General features: G+C 41.0%; 1 protein-coding gene across 3 annotated transcripts in view; it reads left to right on the forward strand.

Annotated features, from left to right (window-relative positions):
* RRBP1 (ribosome binding protein 1) overlaps nucleotides 1-19632 on the forward strand; it is a 93630-nt gene that overhangs the window by 23474 nt on the left and 50524 nt on the right. For all 3 annotated transcript variants that reach the window (XM_088477353.1, XM_088477354.1, XM_088477352.1), the window contains exon 2: nucleotides 8214-8910. In XM_088477353.1, coding sequence (XP_088333479.1) covers nucleotides 8235-8910 — 676 coding nt within the window. In that variant the 5' untranslated portion in view covers nucleotides 8214-8234. The remainder of the gene's footprint in view (nucleotides 1-8213; nucleotides 8911-19632) is intronic.

The raw sequence follows: 19632 nt of genomic DNA on the forward strand, positions 1-19632 counted from the left end.
ATTCACAGACACTTTTCTTTTTCTTCAACAACCTCGATTTATATGAAAGAGAACATACGGTAGGAAAATATAATTTACAAGTGTTGTAGGCATAAATATTTGTACAATGACATCCAGATGACCGTGCATTTTACTTTGCTTAACAAATAAGAATAACAAAGATAAAATAAACACAGAATTAAATCTAATGCTAGGTATACACTATACAATTATCGGGACGATCCGCCTGATATCAGCGGATCGGCTAGACACTGTAATTGCACAGCGTATGCAGGAAATCAATCTGAAAATATTGATTGGTCGGGCATACCGGATTGTTCAGTATGCCCGTTCCATTCGATATTCTCAAAGTGAAAGTCAGCCACGTCGGGCAGTGTATGCCCAGCCACGGCCGACAACAGGCATTTCCCCTATTCCTTCACAGGGAAAGAACGGGAAAATGTCTCCTCAGATATCGGGGACAATACACTGTGAGATATGTCACGTTGTATGTCCGTGAAATCTGCTGGGTGTCAGGCAGCCAGATAAAATGTCTGTCAGTCTGACAGGCATGTAATCTGGCAGTGTATGCCCGCATAAACAAAAATCCTGACAAATTGTTAAGGTTCACACTTAACGTATATACTCGAGCATAAGCTGAGTTTTTCAGCACATTTTTTGTGCTGAAAAAGCCCCCCCTCGGCTTATAATCAAGTCATGCCCGCATGGTACGCAGCTGAGTAGCATACCATGCGGGCCGCGGTGCAGACTGTGTCTCTGTGACACAGCTGCACCGCGTGTGTAGCGCTGACCGGACGGAGTTCGGTCAGCACTACACACTTCCAAGCACACAACCGCCGGAGCCGGCAGCTGTGTGTTTGTTGTAATCAACAGCCGATGAGAGTCTGTCAGACTCTCATCGGCTGCTGCTGCTCCCACTGCGGGAGCCATCTTCCGGCTCCCGCAGTGGGTAATGGGAGAGACGTCATGACGACGTCTCTCCCATAATGCAAAGCGGCCGGAGGAGCTGATAGCAGCGGTGGTACCAGGAGCGTGGTTTCAGGTAAGTGTTTTATTTTTTATTTTTATTAGGACTACTGGGGGCACTACCAGGGGGGATTACTTCTGGGGGCACTACCAGGGGGGGATTACTTGTGGGGGCACTACCAGAGGGGGATTACTTGTGGGGGCACTACCAGGGGGGGGATTACTTGTGGGGGCACTACCAGAGGGGGATTACTTCTGGGGGCACTACCAGGGGGGGATTACTTCTGGGGGCACTACCAGGGGGGGATTACTTCTGGGGGCACTACCAGGGGGGGATTACTACTGGGGGCACTACCAGGGGGAATTACTTCTGGGGGCACTACCAGGGGGGATTACTACTGTGGGCACTACCAGGGGCAATTACTTCTGGGGGCACTACCAGGGGGGATTACTACTGGGGGCACTGCCAGCTGCTGCATTTCCCACCCTAGGCTTATACTCGAGTCAATAAGTTTTCCCAGTTTTTTGGGGTAAAATTAGGTACCGCGGCCTATATTCGGGTCGACTTATACTCGAGTATATACGGTAGGTAATTACTCAAAATCGACCATATAAATCACTGGTCAAATCACTCATTTACTAACATTCGATTTTGAAATTGTTTTCAAAATCAAATTCGATGTTAGTTGCATATGGCTGGTTTTGAGCTATCTGTTCAACATCAATTGCAAATACAACCTAATAATTTAATTTAAACATTAAAAAAGATACATCACAGATCACTATGATCTGTGCATGCTTCTAATGCTGGGTACACACTAGACAATGTGTGTACTCAACAATACCAGATGCGACTGGATGATATATCGGGCAGTTTGTACACACTGCACGATCTGGTGTACGACCGCCCGATATGTTGTTCCACCGGCGCATCCAGAACCATGCTGTTGCTCGCTAGATTTTCAGATTCAGGTAGATCTTATGATGCGACAAACAACGTGCGGAAGCGCGCATTTGTGCGTACACAGTGGACAATGTGGTCGGTTTGTCGCTCCGATTCATCCTAAAACGACCAATCATCCAATATATTGTCTAGTGTGTACCTGGCTTTAGGCTTAATAGCACCTAAATATTTTTTTTTTAAAAAGGGCATACCTTAACCCAAATCCATAACCAGCCCTGGACCTTCAGCCTGATCTAGTCATGGAAAATCGTGGGAAAAACCGCAATGGTGTTCCCCCTATAACCAGGGCTGTAACACACAGCATGAAGACACACAGTGTGGGCTCTTCCTGCCAAAGCATTAAACCAGCTCCAAACTGGTCAGCCCAGGGCTGGCAATCCTCGGGAAAGTGGGGAAAATGGGGTTCCCCCTACCGAGCATCCAACAAGCCCTGTGCTGCATCCCTGGTGGCGGCAGATGCACGGGTAATTGTAGTAATAAAGGGCATTATTTTTCACAGTGGGAGCGGCATTTGTAGAATACAAGTTCCTGCAGTCTTAATTGATGTACTACTAAAGCGATTGGAGGGTGGGGGAGTCAGTGTGGGACTTCTGCTACAGGTAGAGGGGGTGAATGGGGTGAGTAGCTCCATCCCTTATTTAAGTAACTGTATTTTAATTCTAATTTCACATTATTATGACTAACATGAGAATATATTGCATGTACTAAGGTATATGGTGCCTGATTCAGCAAGGAACGCAAAGGATAGAATGCACGCAATCGGTCGATTAATTCGCACTGTGCATGAGTATGCATTACACTGCGCGTGCGTGAGCTAGCCAGTGTGATCGGGTTATGGTACGCAGACTACACGCAGTGTGCATGCAGACCCTTCTGATATTGATTGACAGGAATTGCCGTTTGTGGGTGGTGACAGGGGGTGGTCAGGTGAACGCAGGCGTTATAACGCCGTTATAGGGGCATGCATAATTAAGGCAGTGCGGCGGCATATGCAGCCATACCGAAAGCTGTACACAGGAAGCGGCCAATATCCTGCGGCGGTCAGGTCAACCACTATTGTGCGTAATTGTGACCTAAAGCTATACAGCGTGGCCAAAAGTTTTGAGAATGACACAAGTATTGGTTTTCTCAAGTTTGCTGCTTCAGTGTTTTTAGACCTTTTTAGACCGATTTAGGAGATCACTGCGCTGATTCAACAGAGTTCACCTCTATCTATGTCACAAAAGCAGATGACCTATAAACTTAATAAAGAATAGTACCAAAACATCGTCCAAGAGCAACTTCTCCCAACCATCCAAGAACAGTTTGGTAATGAACAATGCCTTTTCCGGCATGATGGAGCACCTTGCTATATGGCAAAAGTGATAACTAAGTGGCTCGGGGAACAAAACATTGACATTTTTGTCCATGGCCAGGAAACGTCCCAGACCTCAATCCTATTGAGAACTTGTGGTCAAGAGACGGGTGGACAAACAAAAACCCACAAATTCTGACAAACTCCAAGCATTGATTAGGCAAGAATGGGCGGCCATCAGTCAGTATGTGGCCCAGAAGTTGATTTACAGCATGCCAGGGCAAATTGCATAGGTCTTGAAAAGGAAGGGTCAACACTGCAAATATTGACTCTTTGCATAAAGTTAATGTAATTGTCAATAAAAGCCTTTAATACTTATGAAATGCTTGTAGTTTCACTTAAGTATACCATAGTAACATCTGACAAAAAGGTCTAAAAACACTGAAGCAGCAAACTTTGTGAAAACCAATACTGTACTTGTGTAATTCTCAAAACTTTTGGCCATGGCTGTATATATATATATATATATATATATATATATATATATATATATTCAACAATTTTCCAGCTCTGTAATTTAATTACTTCAGTTCAAGTTCAGTTTCCTAGTTGTAGATACACTTACATGAGATATTGTAAATAACCTGATCTATTCACATGGCATGCTGGGTGCTTAAATTATAATGTACATATCTCACATGTTATTTATATTATTTTCATCCTTTTTTGTTAAAGCCTAAAGGTTATTTTTTTTATTTTAATTTAAATACTTAGTTTACATCTAATATGCTTTTTTTATGTACCTTTGACACAATTTGTGTTGGTGGTTATGCCATAATTATTTTGCGGTAGGATAGCTGTATAATATCACTCCTTGTATCTTCCCTTATTTCCCTTATTTTGTTTCTGTGACCCTTAAAAGCTAAATACAAAAAAATTATTTCATAAAAGTATAGGATTCAACTCGATCTCTGCGAGCTAAGGCAAGGTGGAAAAGCCAGGTCCATTTGTGGGGTGATAAAGGCTGTTTGCCCTTGGGCAGAGCAGGAAACGCCAGCCAAAATGATCCCTCCCTTGTTATCTGGAGTCAGCAAGGAATACCCCCACCTGCCAAACTATTCCCATGTGACGATGCAAACCTTAGAACCCCTACAGACTACTCTGCTGTCATGGCCATCCACATACCTGTAAAACTGTCTTATACATAAATGTAAGCACATGACTTCTTGAACTTAAAAAGAGCACGTGCTGCAGAATGAGACTCAGATAGCTGTGGCATAGGTATAATAAGGGAGTAACAAACACTCATCCACATCACACAGGAACTAGATAAATGTGGAGCTGAGCTGTGGATAAAGCTGCTGCTCACTCTCATTGTGAACTAGTGAGAGCGCTGAGGGCACTGAACTGGAGGAACGAGTGAAGGAATGCAACAATTAGGGTGATCATTTGATGGTATGCGCACACCCAGGCACTTTACATGTGTTTTTTTTTTTAAATTGTAAATTCCAAAAACGTTTAAGTTAGTTCTAATAATGATTTGAAAACTTGTTATTGTCCACATGTGAATAAATCCATGAAAGTGCATTTAAAATAGGACAGAATGGAGTCAACAGTACTGTAGCATCATTGCCTTCTAAAATGGTGCATTGTAGTTTTAATACACATGATTACTAATTTCTTATGCGTTAACAGTACAATAGATTATATTAGTTAAAGCAAACATAAAAAGCATAAAAGAATGCACCATTACTTTGCCAGTTCATTTTCATGCTGTTTCATCCACTGTGCTAGCTATTTACAATGAGTGGAGGCCAGGTCGACCACTTGATTGCACCCCTTAACTCACTATTGCTTGAAGCACATTCTCATCTATAAGGTAAATATTGTATAAGAAACAGTTTCTCGGTACAGCTGTGTATTCGCCAATGTTCACTTACAGGTGGTAAAAGAAGTGTTGTTAAACTACTTGTGAAAATTTATTTCAGCCAATACAGTATGTATTAATGCAAAAGAAAAAGAAAATATTATTCCACTCCATTGCCATTTACTACAGTAGAACTTGGCAGGTAGTCTCCAATACAGTTTTTGAACAAAACCAATGTTCCAGCTTCCACAAGTACTGTAGCTGATAATTGTAATCTTTATTATCACCATAAGGGAATCGATAAATGATCATTTGCAAATAGTTGTATGACCACTTGGATGACAATATGAATAAGAAAGAAAAAGTTGAGATCTTTGAAAACGACCTTGTGACTGGCAATGTTTTATATTATAGAAAGTAATCTACATTTCTCTTTTTATTATTATTTTTTGTGACAGTTCTATGTTAGAGAATTGCATAAATTAAATCAGGTTATTTACATTTTAAGAAAACTGGAATGTTCCAGCAATCATAAGTCAGTCTTTAATTCCAAATAATTTATATATATATATATATATATATATATATATATCTACTCCACATCCATCTCGGTAAACGGCACCCAGAGACAATATGGCATATAAGCCACGATCGTGTATTGAGATCAATATTTCAGGACTGAACCTTTGATCTGAAATACACAGTCGTGGCTTATTTGCTTTACCATCTCTGGCTGCCGTTTATTTCGATGGATGTGGAGTGCCATTACTTCTAATTGGGCACCAGTGCAAGCTGTGTAGATTCTTTCTGACCCATAAGCCATAACATTAAAACCACTGTCAGGTGAGGTGAATAACATTGATTATCTCATTACAATGGTACCTGTCAGGGGGTTGGATATATTAGGCAGCAAGTGAAGTGTCCGTTCTTGTAGTTGATGTGTTGAAAGCAGGAGAAATGGGTAAGCGTAAGGATCTTGGTGACTTTGACAAGGGACAAATTGTGATGACTAGATGATTGGGTCAGAGCATCTCCAAATGGCCGGACTTGTGAGGTGTTCCTGCTATGCAGAGGTTGCTACCTACCAAATGTAGTCCAAGAAAGGACAACCGGTAAACCAGCAACAGGGTCTTAAAGGATATGTTGCCAACGTCTTGGTGCCATATACCACAGGACACCATCATAGGTCTTGTGGAGTCCATGGCTTGACAGGTCAGTGTTATTTTGATTGTCGGCATGAGGGGGACCTACACAATATTATAGAATTTATATATATATATATATATATATACTCCACCGATAGATGCAGCACTCCTGGCACAGAATAATCACAGATACGTCAATGTAATAGACAACGTTTCAGTGCCCTTTTATTAATATTTGTGGCACTTTCATCAGGTCTGCCACAAATATTAATAAAAGGGCACTGAAACGTTGTCTATTACGTTGACGTATCTGTGATTATTCTGTGCCAGGAGTGCTGCATCTATCGGTGGAGTATACCATTTATTTACTTGCGGGCACCCGACCTATTTATGCTGTAAAGGGAGAGCCGGACCTCTGCATATGGTTTATATATATATATATATATATATATATATATAAAAAATATCATACAAACTCGGCACTCACATGCTTTTCAAACTGCAACTCCTTTGAACATAGGGAATGTTGGTTCCAAAATATTGCAATAATTTGTTAAGCTGGCCACCGCTTCACGGTATTCCCATCTAGCCAGTCCCTACACTGATTCTCAGATAAATGAACTTGATCTGCTATCTTGGCCTCAAGCTTGCATACATTTTAAACAGAAAACTGGGTCCTGCCTTAAAGAGAGGCCAGTTTAACAAATTATTGCAATATTTTGGAACCAACATTCCCTATGTTCAAAGGAGTTGCAGTTTGAAAAGCATGTGAGTGCCGAGTTTGTATGATATTTTTTATGTAGATGGTGTGGTCACATACCAAGGGCACCCCAGATGGTCGAGTGCCGTGGATTGAGCCTGTCGTATATATATATATATATATATATATATGTATATATATATATATATATAAAAAATATTCCTGCTCCGTACTTGAATTAATTCTAAATGACCTCCTATCTGATGGTGATATTGTAAGTTTACGTTACATTAAGTTTGGGATTCCTTTTTTATTCTTCTTTAACCAAGGGAGCTAGTCACTGGTCTCCTGTATTGCCAACACTGACAGATTCAGTGTAAAAAGATGCCAACAGTAGCTGACAATATGCAAGGGATCCACCAATGCTGACAGAAAGGGGATATCCCGTCTTAGCTCTGTGTGTTCTCCCACCAATCCCTGATAGCATCACAGATTACCCATGATCAGGTCCACACTTCCGCTCTGCTCTATACTATATATCACTGTGGGCAGTGATCCAGCTACATGTCGCAGTTAGTAGCAGAGAAGGTTCCATCTTCCATTCTGGCCTACTCAATTACCATAGGACTATTGCAGGCGAATCTGATATGCTTTAAGGGATTTATTTACATTTTCTTCAATACAAACACATCTTATGTAGGTTTCAATTCTAGGCCTATCAAGTCTTTCCTTACAGTATCTTTGAATAGATACTCAGAAAGGAAATGCATAGAATACATTTATATTTGTTTTCTGAAATACTTTTATTTATAGGCATTTGTTTAAACATATTGTAACTGCACTTTTTAGTAATAAACATGTTGCGTTTTAATTATAAAATAATGCATACAAACTATAAAACTGTAAGTCTCACCTGTGCAAATGTAAGCAGATTTTTGTAGATTTCGAAATATACTGAGTGCTTCCTGAGTAGAATAAAGATTAATATATTTCCAACAGAGATATAGGGCTAAATGTAATAGATTGCCTGCTTACGCCGGTGCGGGAATACAAGCGAGTATGCCTGAAATTTTTAAAGCAGCAAGCATGTTAAAGGCTAAACCAGCTTGGTTTAGCCTTTAACTTGCTTGCTGCTTTAAAAATACGGGCATACTCGCATGTATTCCCGCAGCAGCGATGGCTCGCAGTCTATTACAATTAGCCCACAGAATGCTTGGAATGCCTTTTTGTTTTCTTGGATGACAATTTTTCTGACCTCTGTTTCTTTCTTATTTTAGGTATCATAAAAGAAAATCAGTATGGATATATACGATCCTCAGACTTTAGGAGTTATGGTTTTTGGAGGTTTCATGGTTATATCGGCAATTGGTATTGTCCTGGTGTCTTCCTTTTCTATGAAAGAGACCTCTTATGAAGAAGCCTTGGCGAAGCAACGCAAAGAGCTAGAAAAGAGCCAAGTACCAAAAGTTGATAAAAAGAAAAAAGATAAACTCCCTGAAAAAAAAGCAAAGTCTAAGAAGAAGGAAGACAAACCCAATGGAAAGTTACCTGAACATGAACCGGCTGTGGATTCTAACGAGCAGAAAAAAGTTGTATTGGAACCTGAAATTGTAGTAGAGGCCGTGAAGATTCAGGAAACTCCTGTAGTACCAGTTGTGATCCCACCGCCAGAAAAGGCTGCACCTTCCCCTAAAGACAAGAAGAAAAAGCAAGAGAAGAAAGTCCAAAAGGTCGAACCATCTCAGGCTCCAGTGGTGGCTGTGACCAAGGCAGTTTCGAAGCAAGTTCCAGTTTTGGAGGTTCCAGTCAAAGAAGTTCCTGTGGTTGCTGTTCCTCCTGTTGGATCTCGGCCAAGCCCACCAGTCACTAGCTCACATCCACCTAAAAAAGTTGAAGTTGTTGTGAACCATGATGATCACAAAAATGAGGCAGCTCCAAAGAAGAAGAATGTGCCAAAGAAGAAAACTGAGCCAGGTGTGTGATGCATCTTGATTTCTTACACATAAATAGAAATATGAGGTTAAAGATATAGGGGGCAATTTAATTGAACATGATGTGAATAGCGCTGGCAAGGAGTTCCTGAAGCTATTCAGTTGTTTCCCCAGCACTCGGCACTTAGTCGGGATATGCCAGTTAGCACGCCTTAAGGCACATTTTAGGCGTGCTAAGCTAAAAAACTGCATCGCGTCCGGCAATTTAGTTGGATTTCTGCTCACATCCTCAGGAGGGAGCAAGAAGAAACCCTTTAGTCGGTTTAACAGCGTGGTCAATTGATTTGCTCCGGGAACCCCTTCTCCATGCTATTCACATTGCGCTTAATTGAATTGACCCCCATAGTTATACAAGCATTTTTTCTCTATGGTTGAATGATGCATAAATATTTGCTATAGATGAGGAAAGGCGACACTTTTTTGTTTACTTTTATACTATTACTTTTATACTACTATGCTGTGGTTTCAGCACACCCTGATTTATTATCTTTCAATATTTGTCAATATATGCTGAGGACAGTATACAATCCTTTCCAATTGAAGATAATTCTTCAGATCCAGGCAAAGCTAGATGCACTCTGTTACAGTGCGAGATATATTTTCCCTTAAAGGGTTTAGTGTAGTACTGGAATACTGGATATTTAATGCAGAAGGTGTGTACAAAATTTTGCAACATAACCTGTCTGTACTTTGTTAAACAAGTGACTTTGCCTAGTGAGACACAGTATTGGGCCAATAATGCATTGCTGATTTCGGTATTGTGCTCAAGGCTTCTTGTGCAGTGAGTGGGTCAAATATCATATGGGAAACGATGAATTGCCCGAGGCTTTAATTACTGTACAGAGGCATTGTCTGGAACACATTAACTTTATTGATATCCAGGAAATTGTATCCTTTGCTTTCTAGGGATGACATGGGACAGATAGAAAGCAAAGATAATAGCAATACAGAATAGTGACTATTGTTCAGGTGATCGGCACAGTAAAGTGTACTCATTTATTTTGTGTATGACAAATGGATTATATTTTTTTTTCTGGAATTACTGTTCATTGTCTTGTGTTTTTTTTTTTTTACTTGGAATTTATATGGATGTAACATAGACTAGTAGTTTGGTTACCATAGAATCCAGTATTATTGGACACCCATCTCTGCAAAGCGATTACAAATTATATTGTTTTTACATTTGTGGATTTTGCTAATATATTTATATTTGTAGATGGTTAATAATTATATTTTGTGGTTTTTTTTATATTTAGGTCTAATTTTTACTTGCATATTTCAAAATAAATATCTGTACTTATTAGCTGTTGTAAATAGTCAGTGATTTTTTTTTTAATTCTATGCTATGTTAGATGCCAGCATTTTTCATTCGCTGCCCTAGGCTTGTATGTTCGTTGTTACGGACTGGGATTTTTGTGGACCCGGGGTGGAAACAGAAGTGGAAGCAGGAACAGATTTAAACTGGAAAGTTTGTTGTTTTATATGGATATTAATAGGCATGAAAATATACAAATAGTAACTAGAGTCCCAATGTAAATAAACTTTGAACCGGGGTATGTGAATGATAGGTTACTGTAGTGGGAGAGAACAAAGTCAATGTCCAGAAAAGTGGCAGAGATGTTTAAAGTGAAATCCATAAATGATGCAAATATGGCTGAATGAGATATCATGTAGAATGACTTTATGAGATATCCTGATATGCTGTAGAATGACTTAAATGATATATCCTTGATGAATGGCTGAACGAGGGGCTAACAACAGGTTCAGGACACAGGAGTGGGTAACCTGTGGGAGACAGAGCAGTCACCTCCGGACTGGAGGCCGTGGGACTGGTCAGAGTGGTGCTGGAAGGTATGTGGTAGCCGACTTAGCTGACAGGAGGCAAAGGTAGCACCGGAGCAGGAACAAGGCTTAGGAGCACAGGGAACTCTCTCACAGCAAGCTGTGAAATACGTTGCACTGGCAACCACAGGGAGCTCCAACCTCCTTAAGTATCCAGCAGCAGAGCGTGAGTGGCTGGGAGAGATCACCTGATGCATCAGGATAGGCCCAGTATGTCACATGCCCTGAGGCAAGATGGCCGCACCCAGACCCCCGCAGCATGGTGAGGCAAGATAGCCTTACCCCTGCCAGCAGGACTCACAGACATCAGACACCCACGCGCACCCAGCACTAGTCTCCAAGTACCAGCTCCCCCGCAGGAAGGGCCACGCCACAGCGTCTGCACTGGTAAGCACCGCAGGTTCCTGGGAAGAGATACCCTGGTCGTGACAGTCGTGCAGTATGGTCTTCAGTCATCACATTGCTCACTTCTGATCTAGGTTATATATTAGATTAAGCACTGAACTTGGCTAATGACAAGTCTGCTAAACATGATTTTATGAGCACTAGTGCACAATTAATATATGCTGTAATGATTGCATTTTGAGTGACAGACATTTGTTTTCATTTTCTAAACTGTAGTAAAAAAATGATACTTAGTAATTAGTTGCTACAATTTATCAATACAAGATTTTTCTACCCTCTTTAATGAATCAGAATATCTCTCGTTCTGTGGATTCAATTCTCTTTGTTATGCTGCTGCTTTAACTTTACATAATAGGTTATAGAAAGTATGATCAAAATATATAATGTAATTTCAAAGAGCATACCCTGCCGCAAGCACTGTGAGCACTTCAGTGTAAAGACAAGCCAGGTGACGTGTACTATGATGCTGTCTTATAATTATGCACACCTCTAAAATGCATTTGAGATGCTCAGGTACGTCTGTGTTTTCACCTCCACTCCCCCGTTTTTAATGACCAGCCCCTGTTACCAACTACAAAAGGTTTCCCCTGTCACTCACTCTGCTGGGCTGTCTATGCGCAGCGAGCAAATGCATTGTGAACTTTCGCTAAGGTATGCGCATGCGCACAATACATACACACTGCATACCATCGGCAGCAGCAACGAGAGTATGCATCTTAACGAGCGGGTCTGAATGAGCTCCAAAGTGCAGAGGTTTGTTCTTATTACCGTTATATAATACAGAGGCACACTCTTGTGCAGGGCCGCCCATAAGAAGTATGGGCCGCCTGATAAATTTTGATTCTGTGCCTGCCACTCTCCTTTAGAGATGAGTTTGAAAAATGTTATATTTTACAACCTAATTGTACAATGATATTTACTGCACAATGTGTAAATAAATGATTAATAATTAGGTTTACTTGCTTTCCCCTGATCGTTACAAATCGGAGCAATTGTATGAATTCCTCCTGGTGGCCCCTCGATTTTCAAAATAAATTCATCACTTATATGCTATGGAGGGTGAACTGATTGCCTGACCACTCTTACATTGGCTAGAATAAGGGAATTTGTGTAGTCCCCATTGCTCATTCCGGGTCCTCTGCACCAGTGCCGTAGCTGTGCAGTACTGCCGACCCTCTCGCTCCCTCCCCGCCCCCCTCCTCCCCCTGAGCGCTTGCCTTTCCATGCAGGGGGTGGAGGGTGGGCAGGACCTTCCGCTGGCTTTTTTGGTGCACTGCGAACCACCGCAGGAGGTCTACTCCTGCAGACTTCCGAAGCCGGAAACCGTGTGGCCGGTGACCCTGGAAGGATTCCGCCCTGTGCGGAGGCACCGGCCGCACCACCCTCCCTACGGCCCTGCTCTGCACACTGTGATCACGGCCAATTGGTATTTTGTGAAGCTGCAATGAGTCAACCACATGATGGTTTAATTAGTTAAATGTGGTACCACAACAGGGCAAATGGTTTGGTAGTGATACTGCCGTCCCCCAAGAACTGGCACCTTAGATTACGGCCTGAAAAGCTTTATGGTTGATCAGTGTCCATTGGGCCCAGAAGCCTAGGTTGCCCACATTAAATGGTCCGCACATTACATGGTCTAATACCGAAGTAGTTATATCCTTACAGTAGATAATGACAAGCTCTGGTCACATTTACCATCTCAGTCTGCTCTTTACACAAAGTAACTGCCAATCCCGGTACCATCGAGCCCCCTCCTCCCTATACAACTCTGTGACATCAACATGCTGCACGTGGCCTCTGAGCTACCAAGGCTGCACTTTATATACATGTTGGTCAGAGAGGTTGAAGATGGCGCAAGTGCCTTCAGGCTATGCAAAACTGCCCAACTTTCTTGGCTCAAGACGTGTCCCCTTTAGATCTCCTTAAAATACATAGCAGTAATCACACCAATTTGAAACAAGATATTTTGCCTGATGATATTACAACACAATCCAGTCATATATACCATTATCTTGCTGTACCACATCTTTAAATCAAAAGAAGTCAGCTGTAGTTATACATGAAATGTTATACCAAACTGGTTCCTTGCTTTTCTTACACAACAGAGTTCTGACTGGTTCCTGGTTTATAGGAAAACCAGGAAACATCACTATGAATATAGCCATATTTATTTTTTTCCATGAGAGATGGCTAAAACTGGCTCTAATGTTGCTCTGGATGTATGGAATGTTCCTTTGACATCAGCGGATCAAGGCAGTAGCAGTTCCTTTCCTGCGCCGAGACAGCAGACCTCAATGTTCCATCCTGACAAAATGGAAAGCTATTTATGTAAGAATTAAAGAATTTAATTTGCTCTATTTGTAGTTCATTTTGGTCTATATTTACACTACAATAATTAGATTAGATGATTAGATTGGTCCCGTAAGGTCTTGTAAAAAATATTTTTTTGCTGTAACCTCATTGACATTGGAGGAATCCGAGAAACAAGTCAGTGACAGCTTAATATATCAGTTCCCAAAGTGGGTGCTGACTCCTTTGGGTGACATGGAGCACTTGCAGGGGTTCCTAGTGTTGGTGGTCCAGGACCAAATCAAATTTTTTATGGTCAATGTGATAGGCAAAACCAGTGCTGGTGTCTGCCAATCACAAACTATGTGGACAAACAGAAGCGCAGCCCTGTCCATCACTACAACTGAACCTTAGGATGACAATAAAGCACAATAAACTTAATATAATAATTTTTAATTACTTTCTAAAAAAGGAACTTTTGGCCTGGGGGTGGTGTGAAAAATATGCATATACTATAGGGTGCAGTGAAAGTTTAAGAACCACTGGCTTAATATCACCTATAATAAAACACATTAAAAAGAAGAGAAATACTGTTCCAGTACAAAGCACATTCCAATTAGACTATTCACTAGTCATGTAGGATATCACATTGTCAGGAAGATGCCTGTTTGCGAAGGAATATAACCAGTGTCAACATCATATAACAGAGTTTCAACCATATAATACATAGTAACTTAAGTTTTGTTGTAGGGCAAAATGTGAACTTCCCTGATCAAGCAATATTCTATTATTAAACTGTATTTGCTAAAATGGTGCTTTATTGAAGATTACTGTCCCTGAGCCTTTTCCTTCTAATCCTGCCAGTTGTGGATAATCTCCAGCCACTCCGCCCCCCCCCCAGTTCTCTTCAGACCCTTCCCTACTGTGTTTATCCAGCCTCAACCCCCTGTGTCTCTCCAGCATCACCTCCCACCTGTGTCTCTCCAGCCTCACTTCCCTCTGTGTCTCTCCAGCTTTACCTCCTCCTGTCTCTCCAGCCTCACTCCCCCATGTGTCTTTCTTGCTCTAGCTCCCTTGTGTCTCTACAACCCCCTTTCTCCCTCCAGCCCCCATGTGTATTCAAGCCTTCTAGTTTCCCTCCAGCCCGTTTGTGTCTCTCCAGGCTTCCTGAGTCTCTCCAGCTCCCTCGTGTCTCTCCAGGTTCCCTGTGTCTCCCCAGCTACAGCCATCTTGTCTATCCACAGCTCCAGTCCCCCAGTGTCTCTTCAGCTCTAGTCCATAATCACTTACCTTCTTCTGTGTTTTCTGGCTGCTCCTCTTCACGCTACAGCAGTGGCCCCTCTGTTTTTCAGAGGTGCAGCACAGCGTGGCATTATGATGTAACTCACGTTATGCCGCTAAACAAGAAAAACTTTATTGCAGTGGCCATCCATGTCTGGGGAATAGTGACAGGACTCCCAGGTCCTCGTACATGCTTGCGCTCTTTGCTGATCACTACAGCGTCACAGTTAGGAACCAATTAATCGGGGCCCCTCAGAATCACAGTGCCCCATACAAGTGTGCCCCTTTTACCCCCCTGTCACCGGGCCAGACCGGAAGAGGACAAGTACCACACGCTATCATCTTTTTTTTTCCAATAAATCACCTTATGACAAATGCAGGAGGAGTACCTGGAACAAAATAGCTTCTGTTGTTTCTTACTAAGAACACTTAATTTCTCCTGTATATCCTGGATGTATTGTGCGGAGCAATGCATACATTTTCAGGTGGTAGAAAATAATGCATGGTGTTGGACACTTTGCCAAAATATAAAACCATTTAATTGTGGAGAAAGCCGAGCAAGATGTGATGCAGAGTGGCGTGTAATATTTCCAACATTGTAATCACCTAGCAGCAATTTGTACTGCTACTTGCTACATTTCACCATGTCAGCCAGCGCAAAATAAGCAACATCCCATCTAGTCCAAACAGTCAACCGTGCAGCCAGACAGAGAGCTGTGTATGATAAAGATGGTTTTGAATTTCATGACTGAGTTGGTCAACGAACCATCAATTTTCCATCAAAATGTAAAAAAAATTTTTTTTTGCTCATGGGATAGTGTTTGTTTTTTTTATTCATTTTTGTTATGCAGTAACTCATAGAAACCTAGAAGAAAAGCAAGATGTTTGTGCTATGTACAGTATTCTTGAATTCTTTTAATGCTTGGATCTCAACCACAAATGCGGGTAGACTATTCCTGTCTGTCAACCATTCTATAAAAAGGTGATATTCAGGGTAATTACCCGAAGAAAACCTTTGGAATTTTTTTTTGCAATACTTTACCCATGTTTCATTAGCATGTAAGGATCTGACAGTACCTTGTGGGTCATTGATTTGTGCCCCACCCCCAGCCGTCTTCCTATCTCCGAATATAAAATTTGCCCTCTTTTATTTATGACCTCTGTTGCAGCATGTGGAAATGTTTCTTTCCATGTATTGCTTTTATTCATCACTTATAAAATTATATCTATTGCTTTATAATGTTGGTACTGTTTAAATGAGTATGCCAGAATGTCTACATTATGGATGGCGACAAGCGGCATGTCAGCAATGCTGTTTTCTATAGACTAACCGCAGCCTAACCCTAACTCTAAAATCATCTAAAAACAGCTGTCGACATTCACAATGTTAACATTATGACCATGATGACATTCTGTCAATGTTGACATTCTGATGTCAACATTCTGAATGTCGACATGATCCACGTATACCGTTTTTTAAATGACTCTTTTTTTTCTGTATGGAAAGCGCCAGCCATAGCGAAAGCAGCACATTTACATAATCATCACATGGAACGACTGACTCTGTGTTTGGCACACTAGGAGCCTTGAGAGGTCTTTGCAAAGCTAAGTTCCTGGAATGGGGATTTGCAGTCACCCATTAAAAAACTTCCTTTTAAATGAACATATTCTTGGCTGCCATGCACTGTACATTGTGGCATGAAGGGCACGGTCTAAACAAAAATGATTCTTGCATTTATTCTAAAAATGTAAAAAAAAACAAAGAAAACATTTTTTGACTACTGAACAAATTACTTTGGAAATATGTCATACAGTTATCATAAGTAATTAACACGTTGCAATTTTGCCTTGTCTATTGCCTACTTAGTTACAGATGCTCAGGTGTAAATGAGCGTTGCAGTTGTAATACTATTTATTATTAAATGCTTAAATGAGTACAGAATTTAAGTTATGAAAAATAACACAAATTTCTCATAGTACATACAGGTACGACCATAAGGGTTATTTACACGTGTTTAACTAGGTTTTAAAGGGTTTTACATCATGTTCATTTTACCATCGTTGCATTCTGGTTTTCATAATGCATCTTGATCTTTTTTTGTTTGTTTTGCACTTACCTAATAGCACGCTCTCTTTAGTGTCATGCATATTATTATTATTATTATTATTATTATTATTATTTTTAGTGACAGCTATTGATATAGTACTCTTATATTACGCAACTCTTTACAATTAATATTTCAGTCATTCACATCCATCCATGCCCCAGTGGAGCTTGCAATGTATTCCCTAGCTCATGGATACACAGGCACATTATGGTTCATTTTTATTTTTTAACCTGCCAGTATGTTTTTGGAGTTTGTGAGGAAACTGGAACATCCAGAGGAAATCAACTCAAACACAAGGAGAACATACAAACTCTACACCAATTATATCTCGGTCAGGAATTGAACTCATAACCTGAGGGCTTTGAGGCAGTAATCTAACTATAAAAACCAGAGAAAAGTGTGAAGATAAACTTCACAACGGGCGCTTAATTAGGCAATTTTTCCAGCAGCTGTAGTAGATGAGTTTAGCCACACTCAATATATAACAAGAAATAGATAGTTACAGCGCTATGAGAACTAATGGTTAATTAACCAGATGAAGTGCAATCAAAGTTAAAATACAATTATTTAATAATGATAAAAAGTAACATGTATAAGTATTAGCCAATTGTAAATGCAACCCCTGCAAATATACGGTATACAAATGGAAAGATTTTATGAATGTAATCTCTGGAACTCCTTAGGATGACAGTGGTAAGATATTGAATGTTCCAAATGGGTAAGTCTCTAACCAAACTCACGATAATAGGGATCCACAGTGTCCTAGAGCGACATCATGCTCTGATAGTGTCACTTGGAGTGGTGAAACTTTGCAATCCAAATGGTGGTTTAGATATGATGATATACGTCCATCTGTCCCTTGGAGATTGCCCAAACAGGTAAGTATGGTCCACGGAGTCTGTTCCAGGTATAATAGCAGCAGTAGAAGCAAAAGATCCAGATGTATCCTTTTGGAATGGAGGGTTGCTTGAACCTCTAACGCGTTTCGCTGGGTAACCCCCAGCTTTATCAAAGGTGATTGTCTGTTAGGTTGGTGGGGATATTTATACAGAGTCAAAATGGCCCCTAATTATCCACACATGTTAGTGGTTGCACTTCATCATTATAAACATGTTAAAAACAACAAGTGTCCTAATAACATTAATTAAATCTGCTATTGAGGCAATATGAGAAATATGAAATGAAGTAAATAGTAAGGTTAATTACCTCAGGCTCATCCGTCCATGTATTGCCATGCCGATCACGTCGCGACGTTAGATCTGGGAGCTGAGGACGCTGCAATATGATGTTATTGAATGCAGCCTGTTTAATGTCGGCGTTTGACCAGCATGTGTTTCACTTCCGCGTTCCACAACATGTGGGAACTTCCGACTCTCTGCGCTATCCGTATCCGTGTAAACAGGAGGTCATGTGATCTGCCAGTATCACATGATCTCCTGTTGATGTCACGTGATCGGCATGGCAATACACGGACGGATGAGCCTGAGGTAATTAACCTTACTATTTACTTCATTTCATATTTCTCTTAATGGAAGGTTTGCCTCAATAGCAGGTTTTATTAATGTTATTAGGACACTTGTTGTTTTTTAACATGTTTATAATGATGAAGTGCAACCACTAACATGTGTGGATAATTAGGGGCCATTTTGACTCTGTATAAATATCCCCACCAACCTAACAGACAATCACCTTTGATAAAGCTGGGGGTTACCCAGCGAAACGCGTTAGATGTTCAAGCAACCCTCCATTCCAAAAGGATACATCTGGATCTTTTGCTTCTACTGCTGCTATTCTACCTGGAACAGACTCCGTGGACCATACTTACCTGTTTGGGCAATCTCCAAGGGACAGATGGACGTATATCATCATATCTAAACCACCATTTGGATTGCAAAGTTTCACCACTCCAAGGGACACTATCAGAGCATGATGTCGCTCTAGGACACTGTGGATCCCTATTATCGTGAGTTTGGTTAGAGACTTACCCATTTGGAACATTCAATATCTTACCACTGTCATCCTAAGGAGTTCCAGAGATTACATTCATAAAATCTTTCCATTTGTATACCGTATATTTGCAGGGGTTGCATTTACAATTGGCTAATACTTATACATGTTACTTTTTATCATTATTAAATAATTGTATTTTAACTTTGATTGCACTTCATCTGGTTAATTAACCATTAGTTCTCATAGCGCTGTAACTATCTATTTCTAGTAATCTAACTATGGTGCATCCACGCTGCCCTAAATCACATATAACAACTATTTCCATTTGCTTTTTAAATAAAAGTTAGCAAGCTATGGAAAAAAAAATCTATCTGGTCCCGGCCGGTGCACTTACTATATCACTGTATCCATCTATTTACTTATTTGTTTTTGCTGCCCAAAACTGCGGTGGTTGTGATGACTAGCCTCCAGGAATGCAGCTGTCCAAGAGGCGGTGGGGTGTTCGTGGTCACGGAGTGCACGTGTACTTGACAGGTCCAGGCCCTATGCATGTTTTTTGATTGTCTGCTCTCCTGTAGTGTCCAATTATCTGCATTCCTGTGAGATTGTCTAAGACTCCCAGGAGCAAGTACATGCCTGCCAAGCACTACCAGCGGGAGTGTAGTGGGTATTACCGCCGGAAGCATGGCCGGCGGTTCAAATCCCGACAGTGGCAGCCCGGAAAGGGTGAAAATCCCGATCGTCCCTAAGGTAAGTATCGCTGACCTAATTCTACCCCCTAACCCTCCCTTAGGGGTGCCTAACCCAAACCTCCCCCCAAGTGCCTAACC

This window comes from Taudactylus pleione, unplaced genomic scaffold (genome assembly GCF_031769625.1).
Source record: "Taudactylus pleione unplaced genomic scaffold, aTauple2 ptg000201l, whole genome shotgun sequence".
Lineage (NCBI taxonomy): Eukaryota > Metazoa > Chordata > Amphibia > Anura > Myobatrachidae > Taudactylus > Taudactylus pleione.